The following is a 25930-nucleotide window of genomic DNA, read 5'->3' on the forward strand; positions in this document are numbered from 1 at the left end:
TGGCAGAGTTCAATAAGGATGCACAGAAGCATTAGCCTTTTGTCCAAATGCCTGCAATATTGTAATTTGGAACAACAAACACAGTATCTAAAAAGACGACCAGTATTGGCAGTATATTAAGGTGACCAGCAACACTCACGTCATACTATTGCAGACTTTCCCAATTTTCAGTAATCAAATGCTGAACAACTCAATTGTTGAAGACCTCAAAGGCACCAGCTCCGTGGGTGCTCTGGGGCTGGAGCACCCAAGGGGGAAAATTAGTGGGTGCTCTGCACCCACTGGCAGTTAAGCTCCCCTTCCCTGCACTCCCTCCTCCTCCTCCCCTAAGCGTGCCACATCCCCACTTCTCCCCCTATCTTCCAGCGCTTCCCATCTTGCTGCCAAACAGCTGTTTGGCGGTGTAGCAAGCTCCAGAAATGTGGGGAGGAGCGGGAGCATGGTGCGCTCAGGGGAAGAGGTGGGGCCGGGGCAGGGATTTGGGAAAGGAGTCGGAATAGGGGCAGGAAGGGGGTGGAGTTGGGGCAGGGACTTTGGGGAAGGGGTTGGAATGGGGACGGGGCAGGGGTGGAGTAGGGGCAGGGCCAGGGGCAGAGAGGGATCGAGCACCCATTGGTGGGAGCAGAAGTCGATGCCTATGGAAGACCTAATCAGACCATAAGCCCAATGCATTTAATAAAGCTATTTTATTCTCAGGCCTAGCCAAAGCCGTCTGTGCATTGCAGGTGATGGGGAAACAGCCTGAACCAATTCCCTTCACTACAAACAATGGCCTGATGCCTGATTTGCTGGGAAAAAAGGCATTACTGCAAATTCTAATTTTTACAGATTTGTGAGACCCAGTCATTGCCACAACATTATTCTAAACCCTAATTTCAGAACCACCCATCAAAAGTCGCAATCCAGTGGACAAAATAATAAGTTTAACATGCCACCCATGCTCATCCCAATGAATTGTACCCTGTGCAATGCTACCATGTCATTGCTTCAAAGTCCAAAAGTTACATGCACAACCAGAGAAACTGCAGTTACCCTGTGAGCAACATGTAACCCCATACAAACAAATGCAACAGCTGTACTTAACATTACTTATGCAACCATTAATCTGTAGGAGAGTAGGCAAATAGTCTTTATGACAAAACAACAATCAGCTGTTGAATGCTTCTTTCCCTGACAGTGCACTAAAGTAAAAATCATCCTTGGAAATTTAGAAATGGGAAGGCAGAAGCCAAAGAGACTTTCATTCTTGTTCTTTATGAAACGAGAATATTTTTCTAAAAAAGAAACCCTTTAGAATAAAAACTGAAAGTTTCTTGGTGGTCCCTCCTACCATTCTCCTTTTGTGGGGGCCACATCTACATTAGTGTGAAACCTAGGAATGATATATGCTCACAGTCCAAGCATTTCATAGTTGATTACTAGTTTACACTTCTTTAGGTGTGGGGGGAGAGGTTGTAGAAATAAATTAAATTTTAAGATTGGAAAAAGCTGTCAATAATGTAAATTACTGTGTTTGAGAGGACAAAACCAAGAATAGAATGTTGCTTTCTTTTCTTTTGAGGTGACTGTCATGCACCATTTGGGGTTGCTGTAATTTCACCTAAAACATCACTTGGAACATAAATATCTTGAATCCATTCTACAGTATAGTATAAATTTGCCTGACACATGACTACTGTGCAATGATTAATCACCTAGGAGTATGTTATAATCTTCTATTGTACATTGCTTCTAGTATCACCTTTCCATGCAGTCAATAACCTAAAGAGGGAAACTGTTTTCTATGCCTTACTCAACAAAAGGGGATTATTAAATATTTTTTAATTAAAAGAATTGAGGAGAGAAAATTGATTGCAGTATTTAAGATGAATTAAAAGACCATTATGAAAAAATAGTGTGATTTACTAATACTAAATTGTTAATTGGTCTAGGATACACACAGGACAGTAACAAATGTATCTGATGAAGTTTCAAGTGAGGAGGAACCTGAATCTGGATATCCCTTACGCCGTAATGTAGAACGTGCTTCTAGTGACTGTGCTCTTCGAAACAGAAAATCTCACCATTATAAGAAACACTACCCTGTGGAGGTATGTTCTTTTCCCAAAAGTCCTTTTTGTAACTGATTTGCCAACATTTCCATTGAGCTTATTTCTTCTGAACTCATTTTGGATCACTGGAATTTAGTGGTGATCTTGTCAATATTAATAATTCATGACATTTGTTAAAAATATCCCTGTGAAGTAACTGTCTTTGGGAATCATTGCAATTTGATTTAGCATGTTTTTCACATCTTGGGGGCAGGTCCACAATACGGATAATTGGTCTGTTGCTATGCTCTTACACCCAATCATATCAGAGCTTTGCTGCTTTCTATTTTGCCTTCCAAAAGCAGCCCCATTATGCAGCAACCACCTCCTTTGGAGGCACATGTTTCTAGGAAACTAGTGGTTTTCTCTTATGTGAGAAAGAAAGCTTTCTTGCCAGAGATTTGGCAGGCTGTTTTCCAGCAATCTGTTTGCACTTTTAGTCATCACTGTGTTGATGCTAGTGCTTTCTCCATGTCGTAGTTCAGACTGCATCCCTGCTTCTTTTACCATTGTCTCCAATAAGTCCGTTAGCCCATATGAGGGGAACTCTGATCAGACAAGAGAATTTGATTCTACCTCCAGGTTCTATTGTGAGAGGATCCACCAATGTGAATGTTCTCCTAGATATGAGTATGTAACGTTCTTTAAAAAGGTCAGTTTTTCAATTACTCAGAATATGCTGTATGCTATTGAAGCCACAATTGTTGCTGTTGCATTGCAGCAAAAGAAGTTCCAGTGTTCTGATTTAAAGAGCTACATAGTGAAGTCAAAGAGCAGAGCAGCAATCCAGCAGTCCCTTATTGGTGGAGTCCTTCATAGAAATGAAATTCAGATGTGGGGAAGCAAATGGAAATAGAATTCTTGGATAACAACTTGTATCATTTTGCTAAAGGCATGCAGGTTTTAAAGCAAACCAGTGAATACTTAGTATTCCAGCTAGGGCTGTCAAACAGTTAAAAAAAAAATTAATTGCGATTAATCGCAAGATTTAAAAAATCATTGTGATTAATCGCAGTTTTAATCACACTGTCAAACAATAATAGAATACTATTTATTTAAATATTTTTGGATGTTTTTTACATTTTCAAATATATTGATTTCAATTAAAACATAAAGTGTACAGTTCTCACTTTATTTTTATTACAAATATTTGCACTGTAAAAAATAAACAAGGTGGTATTTTTCCATTCACCCCACACAAGTACTGTAGTGCAAGCTCTTTATCATGAAAGTGTAACTTACAAATGTAGATTTTGTTTATGTAACTGCACTCAAAAATAAAACAGTGTAAAACTTTAGAGCCTGCAAGTCCACTAAGTCCTTCTTGTTCAGCCAATTGCTGTGACAAACAAGTTTGTTTACATTTACAGGAGATAATGCTGCCTGCTTCTTATCTACAATGTCACCTGAAAGGGAGAGCAGATGTTTGCATGGCACTGGTATAGCTGGCGTTGCAAGGTATTTACATGCCAGATATGCTAAACATTTGTATGCATCCAAAGCAGTGTGTACTGACTCACGCTCATATTCATCATCTGAGTCAGATGCCACCAGCAGAAGGTTGATTTTCTTTTTGGTAGTTTAGGTTCTGTAGTATTGAATTGTAGTGTTGCTCTTTTAAGATTTCTGACACCATGTTTCACACCTCATCCTCTCTGATTTTGGGGGAGACATCAGATTCTTAAACCTGAGTGCTGTAGCTATCTCTGGAAATCTTATATTGGTACCTTCTTTGCATTTTGTCAAATCTGCAATTGAAGTGTTCTTAAACTGAACAACATATGCTGGGTCATCATCCAAGATAGCCATAACACAAAATATATGGCAGAATGCGGGTAAAACCACGGAACGGAAGACATACAGTTCTCCCCCAGGGAATTCAGTTACAGATTTAATAAACGCATTATATTTTTTACAAGCACCTCTGCGTGGAAACATGTCCTCTAGAAGCCTCAAGGGGCATACGAATGTTTAGCATATCTGGCACATAAATAACTTGCAATGCCAGCTACTAAAGTGCCATGGGAACTCCTGTTTTCACTTTCAGATGACGTAAATAAGAAGCAGGCAGCAGTAAATTTAAACAAACTCGTTTGTCTTAATGATTGACTGAACAAAAAGTAGGACTGAGTGGACTTGTAGGCTCTAAAGTTTTACATTGTTTTGTTTTTAAGTGCAGTTAGGTAACAAAAAAAATCGAGGTTTGTAAGTTGCACTTTCACAATAAAGAGCTTGCATTACAGTACTTGTATGAGGTGAATACAAAAATACTATTTATTTTATCATTTTTACAGTGCAAGTATTTGTAATAAAAATGATATAAAATAATCACTGTACACTTTGTATTCTAGTGTTTAACTGTGCGATTCAAACTGCGATTGATCCTGATTAATTTTCTAATCAAGTTAATTTGTTTTGAGTTAATTGCTTGAGTTAACAGTGATTAATTGACATCTGTAATTCCAGCAGATTCTTTCAAATGTCCTTTATCACCACAGGCTGTATTCTTGCCTCACATTTGTAGGAGCAGTGGTTCTTCTTCAAGTAGGTTCACCCATGTTTTCCACTCACTGGATTTGGAGAAATTTGCCTAGCTGCACCTGTAGAGGGGTGATGCTCATGCCTCATGGCTATAGTCCCTCCCCATGGCACATGAGGCAGCACCACCTGGACTCCTCTCAGTTCCTTCTTACCACCTGTGGCTAGAGTCAGAGCTCAGTGTGGTCTTAATTTCACAACTAGTTTAGTTTTTCCCTCATTGTTGATACTTAGTAATACCCTGAGGACAGGTCTACACTTAAAATGCTGCAGAGGTGCAACTGCACTGGTGCAGCTGTGCTGTTGTACCACTTCAGTGAAGATGCTACTATGCCATTGGGAGAGCATTTCCTCTCAGTGTAGTTAATCCACCTCTGCGAGACTGGTAGCTATGCCGGTGGGAGAAGCCCTCCTATTGAGAGTGCTGTCTACACTGGAGGTTAGGTTGATATAACTATATCACTGAAGGTTGTGGATTTTTCACAGCTCTGAGCAATGTAGTTATACCAGTGTAAGTTTATAGTGTAAACCTAGCCCTAGTGTTAAGATTAGTATTAAGGCATGGCTACACTTGCGGAGATGTAGAGCGCTTTGAGTTAAACCAGACTTCAGAGAGTGCAGTAGGGAAAGCGCTGCAGTCTGTCCACACTGACAGCTGCAAGCACACTGGCGTGGCCACATTTGCAGCTCCTGCAGCGGCATTTGGAACGGTGCATTATGGGCAGCTATCCCACAGAGTACCTCATCCTATTCTGGTGCTGTGATTTGTGAGAGGGGGGTGTGGGATGCAGGGCATTCTGGGTCCTGTCCCAACACCCTGTGATGCATCAGTTCGCATCCCAGCAATCCCTCTGCTTCCATCAACATTTGGCGCCATCTTTCAACGTTTTTTGTGCAGCACGCTCTGTCTTCCTTTTTGGTCTGTGGGAATGGAGCCCGAACTGCTGAGGAATATGCTGACGAGTCTCATCAGCACGTCACGTTTAGCAGTTAAGTTACTCCTTAAGATCCTAACTGACAGTGAGGACTCCAACAATGATATCTATTCGAGTAACGCATATGACACGAGATTGCTTGTGGCATTTACAGACATGCTTACCACCGTGGAACGCCGCTGTTGGGCTCGGGAAACAAGCACTGAGTGGTGGAATCACATCGTCATACATGTCAGGGATGGCAAGCAGTGACTGCAGAACTTTCAGATAAGAAAAGCCACTTTTGTGAGGAGCTCACCCCCACCCTGCGGTGCAAGGACATGGGATTGAGAGCTGCCCTGAGGGTGGGGAAGCGGGTGGCTGTTGCAGTCTGGAAGCTGGAAACTCCAGACAGTTACTGATTGGTCGCTAACCAGTTTGGAGTGGGAAAATCTACCACTGGAATTGTGTTGATGCAAGTTTTCAGGGCCATTAATCGCATCCTGCTCAGAAGAACTGTGACTCTGGGTAACGTACATAACATTGTGGCTGGCTTTGCACAAATGGGTTTCCCTAACTGCGGAGGAGCGATAGATGGGACTCATATTCCAATTCTGACACCAGCCCACCTAGCTTCTGAGTACGTTAATCAGAAGGGGTATTTCTCTATGGTTCTCCAGGCACTTGTGGATCACCGTGGGCATTTCATTGACATTAACGCAGGCTGACCCAGAAAGGTGCATGACGCACGCATCTTTCAGAACACTGGCCTGTTCAGTTCAGGAAGCTGCAACTCGGGACTGTTTCCCAGACCAGAAGATCACCGTAGGTGAAGTCAAAATGCCCATTGTGATCCTTGGAGACCCCGCTTACCCTTTAATGCTGTGGCTCATGAAACCCTACACAGGGAGCCTTAACAGCAGCAAGGAGCAGTTCAACAACAGGCTGAGCCGGTGCAGAATGACACTGAAGTGTGCTTTTTGCCTTTTAAAGGGCCACTGGCTCTCTCTGTATGGGAAGCTAGACCTGACTGATGACAGCATCCCCACAGTTGTATATCTATGTGCTGTACCCTCCATAACATTTGTGAAGGGTAGGGTGAAAGCTTCACACAGGCATGGACCTTGGAGTTTCAACACCTGGAGGCTGAATTTGAATAGCCAGAGAGCAGGGCTATTAGAGGGGCCCAGCGCGGGGCTGCAAGGATTAGGGTTGCCTTGAGGGAGAAGTTTGAGGCTGAAAGCCACCAGTAATGTCTGATGCCCTGCACGGGAGTGAAGTGCAGTGGTTCCAATGTTAGTAGGAATCTGTGTTTGCTACGCTGCCTTGCAGTGCCTGTTGCTTTCCTGGGCTAAGGTATCTTTTACTTTATGCACTAATAAAGAATGTTTTCAAAGCCAAAAAAATCCATTTATTGAAAAGAAAATTCATTTACTGACAAGAAACGCAACTGCTTGGGAAACGGAAAGGGCAAGGGGATGGGGTGGGGAACGGTACAGTCACAGATTTGCGTATGTCCTGTTACCATACTCAGCCTTCCTGCCTGGAGTGCTGTGCAATGAGTGCTGCACTTGAGCATGGCTATACAGTAACTCCTCACTTAAAGTCAGCCTGGTTAACGTTGTTTCGTTGCTGATCAATTAGGGAACATGCTTGTTTAAAGTTGTACGATGCTCCCTTCTAACGTCGTTTGGCAAGCGCCTGCTTTGTCCACTGCTTGCAGGAAGAGCAGCCTGTTACAGCTAACTGGTGAGGGCTTGGAACCAGGGTGGACTGGCAACCCCCCTATCATCTCCCCTAAATTCCCTCTGCAGCAGCTGCCCAGCAAGCTAGCAATTGCAGCTGTCCCTCCTCCCTCTCCCATGTGCTGTTCCTGCCCTCTGCCTTGGAGCTGCTCCCTGAGTCTCCTGCTTGTTGTGCAGGTGGGGGAGGGGGAGAGGTTAATTTCAGAGTGTACCCCTTCCCCCTGCTCCTACATCCCACTTACCCCTTCTTCTCCACATAGAGCAAGCTGGGGACATGGACAGAGAGAGACAGAGGGAGCCTGGGGCAGCAGCTGCTGTCTCAATTTCCTGATCCACTTAAAAAGACAATGAATGCACTTAAGAATGGGTCAGCTTACTTAAAGGGGCAGTGTGCATTTCTTGCTCTCCCACACACACAAGGTGTATGTCTCTCTGCTATGCTATCTCCCCTCCCCTCCATTCCTGCTGCCTTGTAGAGTGAGAGGCTACATTAACAACGTGTTAACCCTTGAGGGCTCAGCTGAGTGCTAGTTCATCATTTAGCACAGGGTTCTCAAACTGGGATTGGGACCCCTCAGGGGGTCATGAGGTTACTACATGGGAGGTCATGAGCTGTCAGCCTCCACCCCAAACTGTGCTTTGCCTCCAGCATTTATAATGCTGTTAAATATATAAAAAAGTATTTTTAATTTATATAGGCGGGTTGCACTCAGAGGCTTGCTATGTGAAAGGGGTCACCAGTACAAAAGTTTGAGAACCACTGATGAGCAGCAACGCATTCCCTGGGAAATATCCCACCCTCTTCCATTCTCTAACTTCACCACCTTAACCAAGCTTCACAATCATCATAGCTGTGAACAGTATTAAATTGTTTGTTTAAAATGTATACTCTGTGTGTGTGTGTGTTTTATTTTTATATATAAAAATAAAATGTTTTGTCTGATGAAAAATAATTCCCTGGAACCTAACCCCCCTATTTACATTAATTCTTATGGGGAAATTGGAGTCACTTAAATGAGACTTTAAGCGAAACGATGTTTTCAGGAACATAACTACAACGTTAAGTGAGGAGTTACTGTACTGCATGGTGATGGGGGTTGAGTGCATGGGTAAGGATCATAGTTTTCAGGGCTGGGTGGTGAAGCTACAGATATTGGAGGCAGCTGGTGGCAATAAGAACCCAGATGGTGGGGAAAGTGAGTTGGAGATGACATGGGGATACAGAGGAAAGAGTTCTGGGACAAAGGCTGCGGGGGGAGGGGAGAAGGGGCAGGTGCGATAGTGCTTCGCCTGCATGGCATCGAGCACCTGGATTGAGTCTGCTTGGCGCTCCATGATGTTTATCAGCTGAGCCATGTTTTGCTGCCAGAGCTCCATGCTTTTGTGCCGGCGATCCTCATTCTGCTGGTGGATCCTCCTTTCACTCTCCCTCCACTCCTGTGCTTTTAGATTCTCATCAAGTGACTGCTGCATTACTTCATGCAGCATGTCATCTTTGCTTCTACGTGGCCTCTTCCTGAGTCTTTGCAGTCTCTTGGCCGGTGATAACACGGATCGCCGAGATCTCAAGGTTGCATCTGTAAAGGTAAAATGCAACACTTAAAAGAGGCAGCATTATTCACACCAGACAGAGCAGTGATTCTCCCGTACTTAAGGAGGGTAAGCACGGTCTACACAATAGCATAATTTTCCTGTCGCAAAGCGAGCACACACAACCCATGAAGCCCCAAAATGATGAGTAAGCACAGAGTCCAGGGGAATGATTGTTTCATGGCTGTACTGTCCTCTGGGTTTCTGTGCCTTGGGGAGAGCCAACAGCTGCAGGGGACCCCTATACTGAACACAGTCCCCACATTTTCCACAAGAGTTCGTCCTGGAAGATATCTCGCTGCCGAGGGTGACCTGGGAAGCAAGGGAGGGTCTTCTACTACAATGCGGCTTCTGCCCTGGCCCATATGCAGCTTGCCTGAATGCAGCAGTGGTCTCCCTCCTGCCCCTCACGGCACAGTAGTGTGGACATGTTAGCCTGACTGGGACAAGGACTACAGTGGCTCTCCCAAGAAACCTGCACAAGCGCATTGCCAAGTTCTGGCTGAGACCTTTGAAGAGATCATTGAGGCCGATTACCGTGATGTGAGAGCAAATTAACGCCCTATTTTGCATCTAGGCATGCATGCAGCCTTAACACTCCTCGCCCCAAGAGCCTGCACTGAATAACTTCCTTCCCAAAATAAAAGCCACTTAGTTGGAACCTCCTCTAGTGTTTGTCCTTCCCCAAGCACTGGCCGCTGCGACTGGCTACCTTCCTCCTGGTTTGAAAACATCTCCTGGCTGCAGGCATCTAGGGATTCTGGGGTGTCTTCCTCCGCCTCAGCACTCTCACTCCCGCTTTGCTGCTGCTCCTCCTCCTGCCTTGTTGAACTGGGCTCTGAAGTGTCCATGGTGGTACTCAGAGTGAAGGTGGGGTCACCTCCAAGTATTGCATCCAGCTCTTTGTAGAAATGGCAGGTCGCGGGGCAGCAGTTTGCCTCACAGGCTTTGCAGTAGGCATTTCCCAACTCCGTCACTTTAACCCTGCACTGCAGTTTGTCCTGGTCATGGCCTCTTTCCATCATGTCCCTTGATGCCTGCCCGAAGGTATCGTGATTACTGCAGCTGGAGAGCAGGTGGGACTGGACAACTTCCTCCCCCTAAACACTGATGAGGTCCAGCACCTCGCCACTGCTTAGTACTGAGGATCGCCTGGCACGTGGAGGCATGGTCACCTGGAAAGATATGCTGTGAGCACTCCATGCCTGGCTGAATAAACAGGAAGGGGATTTTCAAAATTCCCAGAGAATTTAAAGGATGGGTCTGACAGTTGGTCACCTGAGGGCAGGGCAGTAGAGTTCAAAGTGATGACCAGAATGGCTGGAACAGGCATTGTGGGACTCTTCTGGAGGCTGATCAGAGTGCATTAACAGACCAGAGCGTCTGCACTGGCGCTTCAGCACTCCAGTAGGGGCGCATCAAACATTATTCCACTCACCGAGGTGGAGTACCAGGAGCGCTCTCGCTGCGGAGTCAGAGCACTCTACATGCCTTGCCAGTGTGGACGCGTCGTGAGTTAGAGCGCACTGGGCTGCTTTAATGCGCTCTAACTCGCAAGTATAGCCGTGCCCTTAGTCATATTAGTTTGTTTTCCTTGGTGATTCTCTCACTGGGTTTAAACATTGTGCTTCATATAAGACAGCGATTTCCAACAATGATTCTCACCTCTCTATTTTGGCGAGGCCCATATTAAAGAGCATTGTGCGATCTGCTGATTGTTCAAAAAATGGACTCAAGTGGCTCAGGACCTTCACCTGAAACATCACATGCTTGAATAGGCTATGTGAAGGGCCTCTGTATTGAAGCAGGCCTTGGGTCCAAGATCACCCTCTGCTTCTGAGAGTGTTGCTGCTTCATGTTCCAGAGAAGGTGCTTCTCTGAAGAAATGGAGGAAGTGTTCCCCATTGACTGCACCAAGGAAAAAGTTGCATAAGATCAATTGAGGCCACTCCAGGTCTCAGGGTGACTCTTCCATCTTCCCCATGGAAGGTATGGACTGGCACACAGTTGGTGCAGTATGCAGGATGGCATGAGTATCTCTTATTCTTCCCCAGTACCAACTGAGCAGGTTAGAAATTCTTTATCATTGACTCCGCTTCTGGCCCCTGGGCATCCGTTGAGTCCAGTACCAGTGAGGGAGATGCTGGTACCAACTGTTTCCATGTTGACAGAGTACCAGGCAGCTACAGACCACTTCTGCTTTTGGGTCTAGACGTCTTCTTTGGCCCAGAACTTTGCCAGGTCTGCATCATCTATAGCCCGATTGACTGAACAAGCCGCTGAACCCTCTGATCTGTTGTCACTGCACCCAAATGTTCCCTTTCCACAGGTTGTGGAAATAGGGATGGTACTATGATCAGTACAGGGGACCTCGATATTGGGAATCTCCTCAGCAATGCTACATTTGGCACTGCAAATGCTTCCATGGCAGCTTTCACCGCCCTTGACGTTAGTATCACCAAACACTCAGGTACTACTACTGACTTCACAATTGTCACCACTTCCAGCATCAGCATGGTCAGTACTGATGGTACAACTTCCATCTGCAGTACTGCTTCCGGCTTTTTTCTGAGTCAGACTGGTTACTCGCTCCCTCTGGTCTCGGTCCACTCATCCCCAGAATCCCAAGGCTCCTTGGCATCTGAATCAGGGTCATCATCCTCCCTTTCTCCATCAGCCTTGCAAGTTGTTGATGGACAGTTCTGGGTAGTAGGATTGATGCTCACCTCGTGGTCGGAATTGAGGCCGCTGGCCTCATGCCTACTGCCCATCAATGCCTTATCCATGCCAGTTATCTCCATGGAATCTGTAAGATGCTCCTCAGTTGCATAGATCCCGCTCTTCTTCTCACTTGAAGGCAAGATCAATGGCCAGTCCGCAGTGGTGGCCATTGATCTGCTGCAGGCCCAGGCACCAGAAGTCCTCCTTGTGAAGCCTCTGGAGTCATCAGTCCTGGGGAACAGGATCCTGCTTTGGTTCACTTAAGGGCCTCTCCATCTCTGGATGATTCTGTGCCGCTCTTCTATACTGAAGAATTTTAAGGTGTACCAAGACTTTTTGCAGTGTGTAGTTGCTTCCCTCAGTATCCAAGTGGAGTTTTTCCCAGAGAGCACCCACAAGTTAGTGGATGTCTTGCAGCCATCTGACCTGGGACAGATGCTGTCCTTAAAGTGGCTAAGGCCCTCTGGATCACATCGGCTTCAGTGCCTCCTATAGTTAAGTGCATGAAAAAGAGCAATCCTGTGTGCCAGGTCCTTGCTTCTGCCTCCTAAACTCTGGAAGCTCGCTGATTGCCCTGGGCAGGAGGGAGTGTGGAAGAGTGAGGACTTGGCATGCCTCCCCTCTCCCTCCCCTGCCTCCTGCCCAGGCAGTCAGCTGGCTTGCAGCATTCAGAAGGGAGGGGAGAGGAGCAAGGAATGCGAATGGGGAGGAGGTGGGGGGAAGAGGCAGTTCAAGGATGGGGGCTTGGGGAAAGGGGTGGAGTGGATGGGCCAAGGATTGAGCCCCCTGCCCCTGGCAAAGTCAGTGCCTGTGCTTGCAAGAACAGCAAGAGGAGCAGCCAGACAATCCATCCTCTTCCACTCTCTGACTCAACCACCTCAACCAAGCTTCATACTCAGCAGTGATGATTGTAGTATTAAATTGCTTATTTAAAATGTGTATATAATGCCTTTTGTCTGGCAAAAAAAAAATTCCCTGGGACCTACCCCCCCCATCATTTGCATTAATTTTTATGGGGAAATTGGATTTGTGTAACATCATTTCACTTAGTCGCATTTTTCAGGAACATAACTACAACGTTAAGTGAGGAGTTACTGTATTCTCCCTGTGTGTCTTGGAACAACTGGCTTGGTGTTCTGAAGCTTCAGGATGCCTACTTTCATGCAGTGATTTAGAAGCTCCTTCAATTCATCTTGGCGGAACACCTCTTTCAGTACAGTGTTTCCATTCAGCCTGTCTTTCGTCCCCCCATTTTTTACCAAATTCATGGTCACTGTTACAGTAAATATTAGGAAGAAGGAAATTTACATCTTCCCATATCTGGATGACTGACTGAGGGGCAAAACCAGAGAGGAAGTTCTTGCTCACATCAGTGCCACATTATGCTTGCTTGACCATCTGAGGCTCATCTTAAACACTGGAAAATCAATTTTGACTCCCACTCAAAAAATCAAGTTTATTAGGGCTATATTAGATTCCTCAACATCAAAAACATTTCTGCCGATAGACCATTTTCAGGTAATTCACCCTCTTTGCGTCGGTCTCCTGTCTCAGCCTTCCATGTCAATGTGGACATGTCTGAGGCTCTTGGACTATATGTCGTCTTGCATGCAGGTGGTCCAGTTTCCAAGGCTGTGCCTTTGCCCTTTTCAAACGTAGCTCAAGACAGTCGACCATCCTATTTTTCATCCTCTAGACCAGTGTTTCCCAAACTTGGGATGCCTCTTGTTTATGCCAATGGGAACCATGATAGGCCGGATCTGCGGACGCGGCAGGTAAACAAACCAGCCCGGCCCACCAGGGGCTTTCCCTGAACAAGCGGCTTCCCAAGTTTGGGAAACACTGTTCTAGACAGACTAGTTCATGTTCCTTTGGTGGTTCTGGGCTCCTTACAATGGTGGATTCATCCAGAGAATGGTTGCCAAGGCATTCCTTTTGTTTGGCCTTCACCTACCAAGTTGGTTGTTACTGATGCCTCTCTGGTAGTCTGGCTGGCAGAGCTGTGGTTGCTGAATGCACAGAGACTGTAGTCAGAGCAGGAGGCCTCACTCCATACCAATGTGCTAAAGCATTGGGCCATCAACAATGCATGTCATGTTTTTGGGGACAATATTTGAGATTCAGTGATTCACATACTTACAGATAATGCTTCCACGATGTACTATGTGAACAAACAAGGCAGAGGGCACACTCCAGGTTGCTCTGCCTAGATGTGATTAGGCTGTGGCAGTTCTGCATTGTGAAGAACATTACTTCAGTAGCTGTTGGCTTACCTGGGGGTTCAGAATCATCTCACAGACTTTCTCAGCAGGTATTTTTCCCTGGATCATGAGTGGTCCCTGAAAACAAGTGTCCTCTGGGTCGTCTTCATAGCTTGGAGTATCCCACAATCAGCCTGTTTGCTGCAAAGGACAACAGGAAATGTCATCTGTTCTGTTTTCAGGGAGGCCTCAGTCCAAGCTGGCAGTCAGCTCTCTTGTACGTCTTTCCCTTAGTGCCAGTCATCCCTGAGCTCATCCTTAAACTCAAGCTGGATCGGGTCAAGCTTATTCTCATTACCCCCCAGTGTGGCTGAAGCAGTGCTGACTCTCTGACCTTCTTGCACTGTATATCCAGCTTCCCATACTGTTTCCTCCCTGTCCCAATCTAGTCACTCAGAACCAGGGATTCCAGTTTTACGTGATTTAAAATCCAAAATTCTCTCATTTAAAAAAAAAATAATAATAATCAAAATCTGCATTTTTCTGCTATTAAAATGGAACACTGAACTTCAGTTTTCATAGCCACAATATATATAGGTCTCAGTTGAACACAATGTTTTATTGTTATACCGTAGAATCCCATTTATCCAGGACTCCATTATCTGGCTTTCTGTGTTAACCGAACCACCAGCCGCCCAGAGCTAACCACCCAAGCCCTGCTGCTATTAGCCTCAGGCAGCTGGTGGATCGGTTAACACGGAGAGCCAGATAATGGTGGCACAGATAAATGGGGTTCTACTGTTTGTAAATGAGGAAGGAGAGTAGTGTTTGACTGTTAAACAAGTCGTCCTTAACAGTGGAAATCACCAGGATGGCCTGTTCCAGTGAAATGGAAGCGATTTTCAGTGTGGTCATTAGCCTGTGGAATCCAATCAACAGTGGCCTCTATTGAGGACATTTTGGAGTACTTGCTGCATCTTCAGTCGTTGGGGCTTATGTTAAGTTTATTGAAAGTGCATCTGGCAGCATTATTGACATTTCATTCTCCCATTCAGGGAAGATTGATCTTCTCCGATACCATGGTAGCAAGATTCATTTTTTTAGGTGACAAATCTGAGGAACTGTCCCAGATTGAGGTGTCATTAGAGGAGGTTTTGGAACAAACTGATACACTAAACAGTAATAAGTCACCAGGACCAGATGGTATTCACCCAGGAGCTCTGAAGGAACTCAAATGTGAAATTTGCAGAACTACTAACTGTAGTCTTTAACCTATTATTTAAATCATCTTCTGTACCAAATGACTAGAGGATAGCTAATGTGACGACAGTTTTTAAAAAGGGCTCCAGAGGTGATTCAAACCCAAATTAATGATGATAAATTTGCAAATGAATTTTAGCTTCACAGTTTCTCTTTGAAGTGTGACATCCCTGTGGCATATAGGAGTTTAGATAGTTTACTGTCCTTTTTCCTCTGTAGAGAAGTGAAGTGTGCATTGTAAATGGCTTGTCTTGTTTTTGTAAAGTCCATCCTTGTGTGGAACACCTCAGTCTCCCTGGACATTCTATAACAGATTTAAAGTAGCGGTACTTAAACAAAAAGATTTCAGAAACAGACTTCAAAGAGAAACTGAAGAACTAAAATTCATTTGCAAATTTAACATGATTAATTTGGGCTTGAATAGGGACTTGGAGTAGCTTACTCACTACAAAAGCCACTTGGCCTCTCCTGGAATTGATACCTCCTCCTCAGTTATTGGGAGTGGACTACATCCACCCTGATTGAATTGGCCCTGTCTACACTGGTTCTCCACTTGTGAGGTTAACTCCCTTTTCTTCATGTGTAGTATAATAATGCCTGCATCTGTAATTTTCACTCCATGCATGTGCAGAAGTGGGTTTTTTACCCACAAAAGCATATGCCCAAGTACATCTGTTAGTCCTTGTTGTTTTTATAGTAAAGAACAAAATTATGATGGACCTAGATGAACATAATTTGTTGGGGAAGAGTCAACATGGTTTTTGTAAACCATGCCTCCTCAATCTCCTAGAGTTCTTTGAGGGGGGTCAACCAGTACATGGACAAGGGGGATCCAGTGGATATAGTGTACTTAGATTTTCAGAAAGATTTGACAAGGTCCCTCACGAAAGGCTCTTAAGCAAAGTAAGCTGTCATGGAATAAGAGAGAAGGGCTTCTCATGGATTGGTAACTGGTTAAAAGATAGGAAATAAAGGGTAGGAATAAATGGTCAGTTTTCAAACTGGAAAGAGGTGAGTAGTGATGTCCCCCAGGGGTCTGTACTGGGACCAGTCCTATTCAACATATTCATAAATGATCTGGGAAAAGGGGTAAACAGTGCGGTGGCAAAATTCACAGATGATACAAAACTACTCAGGATAGTTAAGTCCCAGGCAGACTGCAAAGAGCTACAGAAGGATCTCTCAAAAATAGGGACTGGGGAACAAAATGGCTGATGAAATTCAATATTGATAAATGCAAAGTAATCCATATTGGAAAACATAATCCCAATTATACATATAGAATGATGGGGTCTAAATTAGCTGTTACTACTCAAGAAAGAGATCTTGGGGTCATTGTGGATAGTTCTCTGAAAACATCCACTCAGTGTGTGGAGGCAGTCAAAAAGCTAACAACGTTGGGAATCATTAGGAAAGGGATAGCTAAGAAGACAGAAAATATCATATTGCCTCTCTACAAATCAATAGTATGTCAGCTTCTTGAATACTGCATGTGGATTAATACTGAATTAATAACAAAGGGGAGAGAGAGCTCAGTGGTTTGAGCATTGGCCTGCTAAACCCAGGGTTGTGAATTCAACCCTTGAGGGGGCCATTTGAGGATTTAGTTGGGGATCGGTCCTGCGTTGAGCAGGGGGTTGGACTAGATGACCTCCTGAGGTCCCTTCCAACCCTGACAGTCTATGAAGGTTTCTTGATTCTCAGTCATATTTCTATGTTAATTCTGTGTACGTGGCCCAAGCCTCAATTTCTGTTTCACATTTAGAATACTTATGCGGAAGAGGTAAACTGGAATATTTAAACTGTAGTGTGTAATAATTTGTAGTCTACAAAGGCAACAGTGAAATTTGAACAGATGAATTTTAGTTCTTCTTAATAATACTTGTACTGTTTATGATTGTATTTCCAGTGAAACTGGAAAATTAATATGAGTGGATTTATTGCAGTTGAACTTACTCATTGGCATTTTAAATAAACAGGGTGGAATATGTAAACTAAATTAATGCCAATGTATATCTTAATTGCAGGATACCCCTAAATCAGGTACTAGTTGCAGTTCACGATGTTCAAGTTCCAGGCAAGATTCTGAGAGTACAAGGCCTGAATCGGAAACAGAAGATGTGCTGTGGGAAGATCTGTTGCACTGTGCAGAGTGCCGGTCTTCCTGTACCAGTGAAACAGATGTAGAAAACCCTCAAGTTAATCCTTGTGTGAAAAAAGAATATAGAGATGACCCATTTCATCAGGTTGGTGTCCTGTAATTATTTTTATTATCTGAAGGAATACTTGCTACCTGTACTCCTGACAGCTCTATGAAGGGTTCAAGAGTTAGAACTGGGGAGAGAAATCTACATTAAATGAATATAACAGAAATTAAATGCTGAATTAGTGGCAAAGTTCTGATTTAAATCCTTTAAAACAAGGAACATTTGATCATGGGAGATGTAGTCCAGCTAGGGATCCTAGCCCATAGAGGGAATATGGGGGTCATGAAGCACCCAAACTACAACTCTCATAAGGCAGCACAGCTTTTAACTTGCTTCTAACTCAGCATAACTTTAACATATTTTAATTTTAGGTTGTTTGTTTGTTTTAGGGGCAATATCTATTAATAGATAAGTGTAGGACAGTCATACAATTCATGAATCACATGATGATCAGAGCTATTATACTTCATTACTTCAGTGCAGACTTAGGAAACTAATCTTTGAATTAGACACAGATCAAACAGGACTTTTTAGAGACATTCTTAGTTTACATATGGGGCTGTAAATGAAAATTATTTACATTCACATGCATATTTAGAAAATATGGGCATTAAAAGTGTTTAAAATTCATCAGTTTCTCTAAAATATATATTCTGTTTTGTAATTAATATTATAGTTTTGCTTCCTGTATGATTTGCATATAGTTCCTAAAGAGTTATTTTTAAACAAATTCAGCCGCTGTTAGAACGTAAAAAAAACCGTGAAAAAATAACGTTCCAATTTAAATTGCATATTTTAATTTGCATATTTGTTAATCAAAATGGAGATTGCAGTTTAGCTTTTTGTTTTATTATTTACTATCTTTTGTTCTATTTATAGTTACACTTCGCTTAAATTTCATATCAAGAATAAAATAAATAAATTTACAATAGAATGGTATTACACCAGATGTGCTATCTTTACTTTTCTGCAGTACAGAAAATGTTCACTTGTGCATTTAAAAAAAGAATATAATGCTTTACTCAACAAAAGGAAAATCCTTGATACCGTTTTTAAATTCCACTTCACTCTGTCCCTGCAACTAACCAGGTTAAAGGTCCTTTCAGTAATGTAATTCACGTTCTGTTAACACTGAAGATTTGACCAGTGAGTGAGTAGCATTTAACAATAGGAAGAATCCAAATGGTAGGAAAGCCATTCTGTGAAAAAGATCTAGCTTTAAACTGTTAATAAAATTACAGCTAATTTTTTTTACAAAGTGAACTAATAAGCTATACTTTTTTCAATATTCTTCTTAAATTTCTTCAATTAGAGGGAGTATTACGCCACTGTTCAAGTGTTTGCATAGGCCAGTGTTTCTCAAATGCGACCACTGTGGCCTCATGCCACCATCAGGAGCTTTTTGTGCAGCCTGTCACAGTGGGTAGCAGCAAGGAAAGTCTCTGGGTATGTCTACACTACAGGATTATTCCGATTTTACATAAACTGGTTTTGTAAAACAGATTGTATAAAGTCGAGTGCACGCGGCAACACTAAGCATATTAATTCGGCGGTGTGCGTCCGTGTACCGAGGCTAGCATCGATTTCCGAAGCGTTGCACTGTGGTTAGCTATCCCATAGTTCCTGCAGTCTCCCCTGCCCATTGGAATTCTGGGTTGATATCTCAATGCAAAAACAGTGTCGCGGGTGATTCTGGGTAAATGTCGTCACTCAATCCTTCCTCCGTGAAAGCAACGGCAGACAATCATTTCGTACCCTTTTTCCCTGGATTGCCCTGGCAGATGCCATAGCGTGGCAACCATGGAGCCCATTTTGCCTTTTGTCACTGTATGTGTACTGGATGTTGCTGATAGACGCAGTACTGCAGTGCTACACAGCAGCATTCATTTGCCTTTGCAAGGTAGCAGAGACGATTACCATCCCTATTGCACTGTCTGCCATGCCATTGTAAATTGGCGATGAGTTGGCGGTTATCAGTCTTTCTGTACCATCTGCTGCTGTCATGGGTGCTCCTGGCTGGCCTCGCTGAGGTCGGCCGGTGGCGCATGGACAAAAATGGGAATGACTCCCCGGGTCATTCCCTTCTTTATGTTTTGTCTAAAAATAGTCAGTCCTGCCTAGAATATGGGGCAAGTGTACTAGAGAACCAGAGTGCACAGCTGCTCCCTGTCAGAGCCCCAGAGATCCCGCAGAAATGATGAGCTGCATGCCATTCTAGGGGGTGCCCCTGCAACAACCCCACCCATTGCTTCCCTCCTCCCCCAACCCTCCTGGGCTACCATGGCAGTGTCCCCCACATTTGTGTGATGAAGTAATAAAGAATTCAGGAATAAGAAACACTGACTTTTTAGTGAGAGAAAATGAGGGGGAGGAAGCCTCCCGCTGCTATGATAGTCCAAGCAGTACAGAATCTTTTCTTTAGACATGAAGGGGGTGGGGGTGGGGGACTGATGGAGCTCAGCCTCCAGTTGCTATGATGAAGACGGTTACCAGCCATTCTGTACCATCTGCCGGGAATGACCAGGAGTCATTCCCATTTTTACCCAGGTGCCCCCGGCCGACCTCACCAAGGCCAGCCAGGGGCACTCACGGGATGATGATGATGATGATGGATATCAGTCATATTGTACCGTCTGCCACCGGGAAGTGGATGCTGGTGTTCAGCGCTGCAGCACCCCATCTACCAGCAGCATGCAGTAGACATAGGGTGACACTGAATAAAGGCGAGAAACATTTTTTTTTTCCCTTTTCTTTCAGGACGGGAGGGGGGAAGGGTGTAAATTGACAATATATACCCTGAAACACCCGGGAAAGTGTTTTTGACCCTTCAGGCATTAGGAGCTCAGCCAAGAATGCAAATGCTTTTCAGAGACTGTGGGGACTGTGGGATAGCTGGAGTCCTCAGTACCCCCTCCCTTCTTCCATGAGCGTCCATTTGATTCGTTGGCTTTCCGTTATGCTTGGCACACAGCTGTGGCCTCTCTCTATCGTAGGCTGGAGATTTTTTCAAATGCTTTATCATTTCGTCTTCTGTAACGGAGCTCTGATAGAACAGATTTGTCTCCCTATACAGCGATCAGATCTGTGGGATACCGCCCGGAGGCCAAAACTGTCAGTTTGCGGCCACACTAACATTAATCCAACATGACAATGCTGATTTCAGCGCTGCTACTCTCATCGAGGAGGAGTACAGAAATCGGTTTAAAGAGCTCTTTATATCGATATAAAGGGCCTCGTTGTGTAGACGGGTGCAGGGTTAAATCAGTTCAATGCTGCTAAATTCAGTTTAAACGCGTAGTGTAGACCAGGCCTCTGGCAACTTCCCTCTGCCTCCTCCCTGCCACAGCCAGGGCCGCCCAGAGGGAGGGCAAGTGGGGCAATTTGCGCCAGGCCCCACAGGGACCCCCACAAGAATATATCATTCTACAGTATTGCAACCTTTTTTTTATGGAAGGTGCCCCTGATATTGCTTTGCCCCAGGCCCCCTGAATCCTCTGGGCGGCCCTGGCCACAACTTTTCATTGGTGTGTGTAGCTGCATGCCACAGTGTGAACACAGCCTTCTTTTTTACTACAGCATGTAGCTACACACACCCTACATACCTCTGCCAGTACAAATAGGACCTTAGAGTACACCTATGTCAGTATCTTTGAGAGCGTTCTGAAAGAACCAGGTTCTCCCAAGATCACCAGCACTTCCAGACATTGTATTACTCTGTAGCCTTCCTGATTTGTATTTTGGGGTAAGGTGTTTTCAGAGGCAAAGCATAGCTGTGCCAGCAGAAGCCCCAAATATAGACTGTTTTGCAAGTGTAGCTGCATTCCCAGTAGGAGCATTTGCCAGTATTCCTACACCAGTAAAGTGCTCCAAGTCTAGATATAACATAGACATAGCCCTAGACTTCTAGAAAGCTCCTGATAGCATAAATATATTAATTATGACATCTGAACATACAAAACCAAAACATGAAATAATAATGGGTGATTTCAACTATCTTCATATTGCCTGGGTAAATGTCATCTATGGGTATGATGCAGAGAAAAATTTCTAGACGCCGTAAATTACTGCTTCCTGTAGAAGTGAGTCCTGGAACTCACAAAGCCAGAGGCAATTCTTGATTTAGTCCTAAGTGAAGCATAGGATCTAGTCCAAGAAATAACTATAGCTGAACAGCTCAGTAATAGTAACAATAATGTAATTAAATTTAACATGCTTGTAGGAAGGGGAAATATTTAAAAAAAAATTACAGTAACATTTAACTTCACTTATGGAAATTAAAAAGAGTAGTCACAAGGGTTGCTTGTCATATCTCCACCTCCCGTTCACCCGCTCAGCCTGCCTGGTGAAACACCAGGGGGGCTAGAAGCACTCCTTTTGAGGATGCGCTCGAGGAATTGCATAGTGTAGCCCAGATATATTATACCGAACACCCAACAGTCTGAGCTTACTTGTGACCATGCTGACCGGAAGGGACGCAGGCGATTGTGGAAGGTGAATTCTGAAAACTGACTGGCCCTATGAGGAAAGGTTAAAAAACAAACAAACCTGTGCATGTTTAGTCTTGAAAAGAAGAATGATGGGGGCTGGGGTACTGATAATCTTCTAATGTGTTAAGGGCTGTTACAAAGAGGGTTGTGAACAATTGTTCTCCATACCCACTGAAGATAAAACAAGAAACAATGGGCTTAATCTGCAGCAAGAGAGAATTAGGTATTAAGAAAAGCCTTCTGACTGTAAGAATAGTGAAGTACTGGACTAGTCTTCCAAGTGAAGTTGTAGAATTCCTGTTATTGAAGGTTTTTAAGAACCAGTTAGACAAACACCTGTTAGGGATAGTTTAGGTGTACTTAGTCTCGCCTCAATGCAGGGGGATGGACTAGATACTTCTCAAGGTCCCTTCCAATCTTGCATTTTTGATTCTGTGATGATCTGCAGCCATGAAAGCTCTTTGCAACAATATTCAAGACACAATCTGATGTAATTTCTTTTGTCAGCAGAAGTATTGACAATGAAGTAAATTTTGTTGGTGAACTATACAATACTTACATACAAATAATATCCTTGCTTTTATAGAGTCATTTGCCTTGGCTCCATAGTTCCAATCCAGGACTAGAAAAAGTAAGCGCCATTGTATGGGAGGGTAATGACTGCAAGAAAGCTGATATGTCAGTGCTTGAAATCAGCGGCATGATAATGAACAGAGTGAGTATTCTCTTTTTATTCCATGCAAACTATAATTAGCACTCAGAATTTATCACGTTTTGGGCAGATTTTCTCTTTGATAATCTCCAGCAAATATCTTTAGAAGTCTTGCTCCATGAGATCTCATTCTGATTTCATTTTGTCATCATCAGTGATTACAAGAGTTATTGAATCTCCGATCTTAAAACCATGTATTTTAGATTCGAATTATTATATATCCACACAGTGAGCTTAATTGTTAGTCTTTATTTGGTTTGTTTTCAGGCACTTGAACGTTCTGTGAATGTTGGTCCCCCAACTCCTAGGAACAACCAATTTCACTTCTGGGTTTTATGTGAATATCAAAAATTAGAAATATGTTAGTGATACAGCTATAGATATAAATATCTAAAAACTAGAGTTAAGATTGGAAAATAATATTGTGTACTTTATGAAATAAATCTTTAAGAAAATGGATGCTGATTGCACCAAAATGTTCCCAAATAAAATTCTCCTCTTAAGAGAAGACTTATGTCAGGGGTAGTCAGTTATTTTTTGTCAAGGTCCAGATGCCAGAAGTTTTTTTTGTTTTTTTTAAAATAACTATAATGATAATAAAAACCGGTAAATAAAGATTTTGGGGTCCATTCAAAAGCATCTGGTGGTCTGGAGTTAGCCTGCGGTCTGCCTGTTGACTACCCTTGCATATACTCTACCAATACAGCCAATATGGACACCAGTAGAGAGAGAATAGACTTCAATACCAAATCCAGACATACACAGCTTTAGCTGAAGAGAACCTTCATTTGTTTTAGCAGTATTGAGAGCATTATCCTCTATGGACAAGCCATTAGAATGCAACACAGTTACACGCTTAGGTGAACCACATGTTCCTTATCCACAGAGATAATATAGCCCTCTATTATTGTGATAAGACCAAAAAAACCAGGCAGGATTGGGGTTTCATGGTGCTAGGTGCCGTACAAACATTTAGGAAGACATTGTCCCTGCAAAGAACTTACATTCTAAAAAGACAAAGATGCAGGGAAGGAGAACAAGCTACAACATGTAAGCAAAGCCTTTAGGTTGATTGGTACATATGTTATTTCACTGTTGTCTTTATTTTTAATAAAATTACTCAGCTGCCTCTCAGCCTATCATCTGTTTTAGTTCCTTATAAAAAAACAATAATTTATAGGTTAAATTTATTTACTAATTTTATTTTTGGTGTGCATTAACTATTTTCACCTATTTCTATGGCTACCTATCCATCCTCAACCTCAGTTTCATTGTCATTTTGTATATTCAAGGTATACTGTTTCTATAACAGTACATTTTGAAGGTGTTTAATAAATACACCTCTACCTTGATATAACGCTGTCCTTGGGAGCCAAAAAATCTTACCGTGTTATATTGAACTTGATTTGATCCGCCGGAGCTCACAGCCCCGCCCTCGCAGAGTGCTGCTTTACCGCGTTATAACCAAATTTGTGTTATATCGGGTGGTGTTATATCGGGGTAGAGATGTATTTTACATCTTGTATGGCTTTTTTTTTTTTTTTTTTTTTTTTTTTTTTTTTTTTTTTTTTGGAACTGCCATTGCTAAACTGAAGTAATAACTAAGTTGTTGACACTAACAGGCATGAGATTAATTCTGATAATAAATGGATAACTTTATTTCTCTAATTTTTAGGTGAACAGCCACATGCCAGGAATAGGATACCAGATTTTTGGAAACATAATCTCTTTAATCCTGGGTTTAACTCCATTTATATTTCGACTTTCACAAGCTAAGGATTTGGAACAGCTAGCTACTCATTCTGCTACTCAACTCTATATTATTGCATTTGGATCAAATGGAGACATACTGGTTCTTTCTATGGTTATAATAAGTTTTGTAGTCCGTGTGTCCCTTGTATGGATTTTCTTTTTTCTGCTATGTGTAGCAGAGAGAACATACAAACAGGTAAGTATACTATCAAGCCTCTCTTTATTATATTTCTTTTATGGAAGAAAAAGAAAACAAAGTATTATGCTTGATGAGTTTTGTTGGGCATAAATTTAGAATGTTTCTTAGTGCGAAGGTCCACAGATCCATTACAGTGGACACTTCAGACTGATTGTCTTGCGGGGCAGAACCAGACCTGTCAGTCACTGGGAGATGGGAAACACCTTGCCCTTTGAAGTTCCCTCTAGTTTTATCAGCCTCTTTTACAACCAGTGACTCAGTAAGATATCCCTGTTACAGTTTTTTTCTGAGGAAAACTTTCACCTTTTATTTCAAATTTCTGATTAACACTTTAGCTCAATAATTGCCCAACTAATTCTCAGCCATCTCCCAGAGCTGAAGTTCCCTCAGTCTCCCTGTACCCCATACAGCAGTGTTTCCCAAACTTGGGACGCTGCTTGTGTAGGGAAAGCCTCTGGCGGGCGGGGCTGGTTTGTTTACCTGCCCTGTCCGCAGGTTCCGCCGATCGTGGCTCCCACTGTCTGTGGTTTGCTGCTCCAGGCCAATGGGGGCTGCTGGAAGCAGCACGGGCCAAGCCACCGCTTCCACCAGCTCCCATTGGCCTGGAACAGTGAACCACGGCCAGTGGGAGCCGCGTTCGGCAGAACCTGCGGACAGGGCAGGTAAACAAACTGGCCCGGCCCGCCAGGGGTTTTCCCTACACAAGTGGCATCCCAAGTTTGGGAAACACTGCTGTATGGGAAAGGAGTCAGGCAGGATTGAAATAGCCATCTCCAGGGGCAAGCAGCTCCCCTTCCCTTGTTTTCACAACAGGAGTGATGCCAGATGGGCCATGCTTCAGGTGGAAAATAGTGTCTGAATCGTTAGAGCCAATGTCAGCAGTCACAGTTCTGACTGAGGAGCTCAGATGTCTTCTCTTCCGCCTCTCCTCAGGCAGTGTATGGAGGGCATTGGCTGACAGTGAGACAAACTACCAATGCTGGATAGTCAGGCCCAGCTTCCTCTCACTGCTGCCATCTCAACAACAGGCCTCCCAAGGGATCCATACTGATATCCCAGGCTGCGGCCATCCAGGGAAATGTAGAACCATCTGTTTTTTATAGATTCTGTACAGTAGATAGGATTAGAGCCTCTGGAGAGTACATTCTTGAATCCCTCAGTACCTTGCCTGAGAGATCCAGAAGGGGTCTGTACTGGAGAGACAAAACAATGATCCCTGCCTGCTTGAGGGCAGAGAGATTGCTAGCCACTTGGAAATCTTTTTGGAAGAGTGTCTTAGCTTACTTGTGTTCCTCTCTCTGAAGTTCCCCTGTTCACCTTCATAGAGCATGGGTTGGCAGATAAAGGTGGAAAAAACCAAACCAAAGACTTGACCGGCGGGGGGGTGGTAGATTTTCCTTAAGGCAGGAAGGCCAGTTGTCCATATCAGAGTTAAGGGATTAAATAATACAATTATATATTTTAAAAAGGCAGATAATCTTTCAGGCAGAATACTGAGCTCTAAGAAACTATAA

General features: G+C 43.6%; 1 protein-coding gene across 3 annotated transcripts in view; it reads left to right on the forward strand.

The window, feature by feature from the left end:
- The window catches only part of PHTF2 (putative homeodomain transcription factor 2), a 163434-nt gene that overhangs the window by 103346 nt on the left and 34158 nt on the right, over positions 1-25930 (forward strand). For all 3 annotated transcript variants that reach the window (XM_030557903.1, XM_030558087.1, XM_030557996.1), the window contains 4 exons: positions 1932-2090; positions 17087-17305; positions 22340-22468; positions 24141-24413. In XM_030557903.1, coding sequence (XP_030413763.1) covers positions 1932-2090; positions 17087-17305; positions 22340-22468; positions 24141-24413 — 780 coding nt within the window. The remainder of the gene's footprint in view (positions 1-1931; positions 2091-17086; positions 17306-22339; positions 22469-24140; positions 24414-25930) is intronic.

The sequence above is a fragment of the Gopherus evgoodei genome, chromosome 1 (genome assembly GCF_007399415.2).
Source record: "Gopherus evgoodei ecotype Sinaloan lineage chromosome 1, rGopEvg1_v1.p, whole genome shotgun sequence".
Lineage (NCBI taxonomy): Eukaryota > Metazoa > Chordata > Testudines > Testudinidae > Gopherus > Gopherus evgoodei.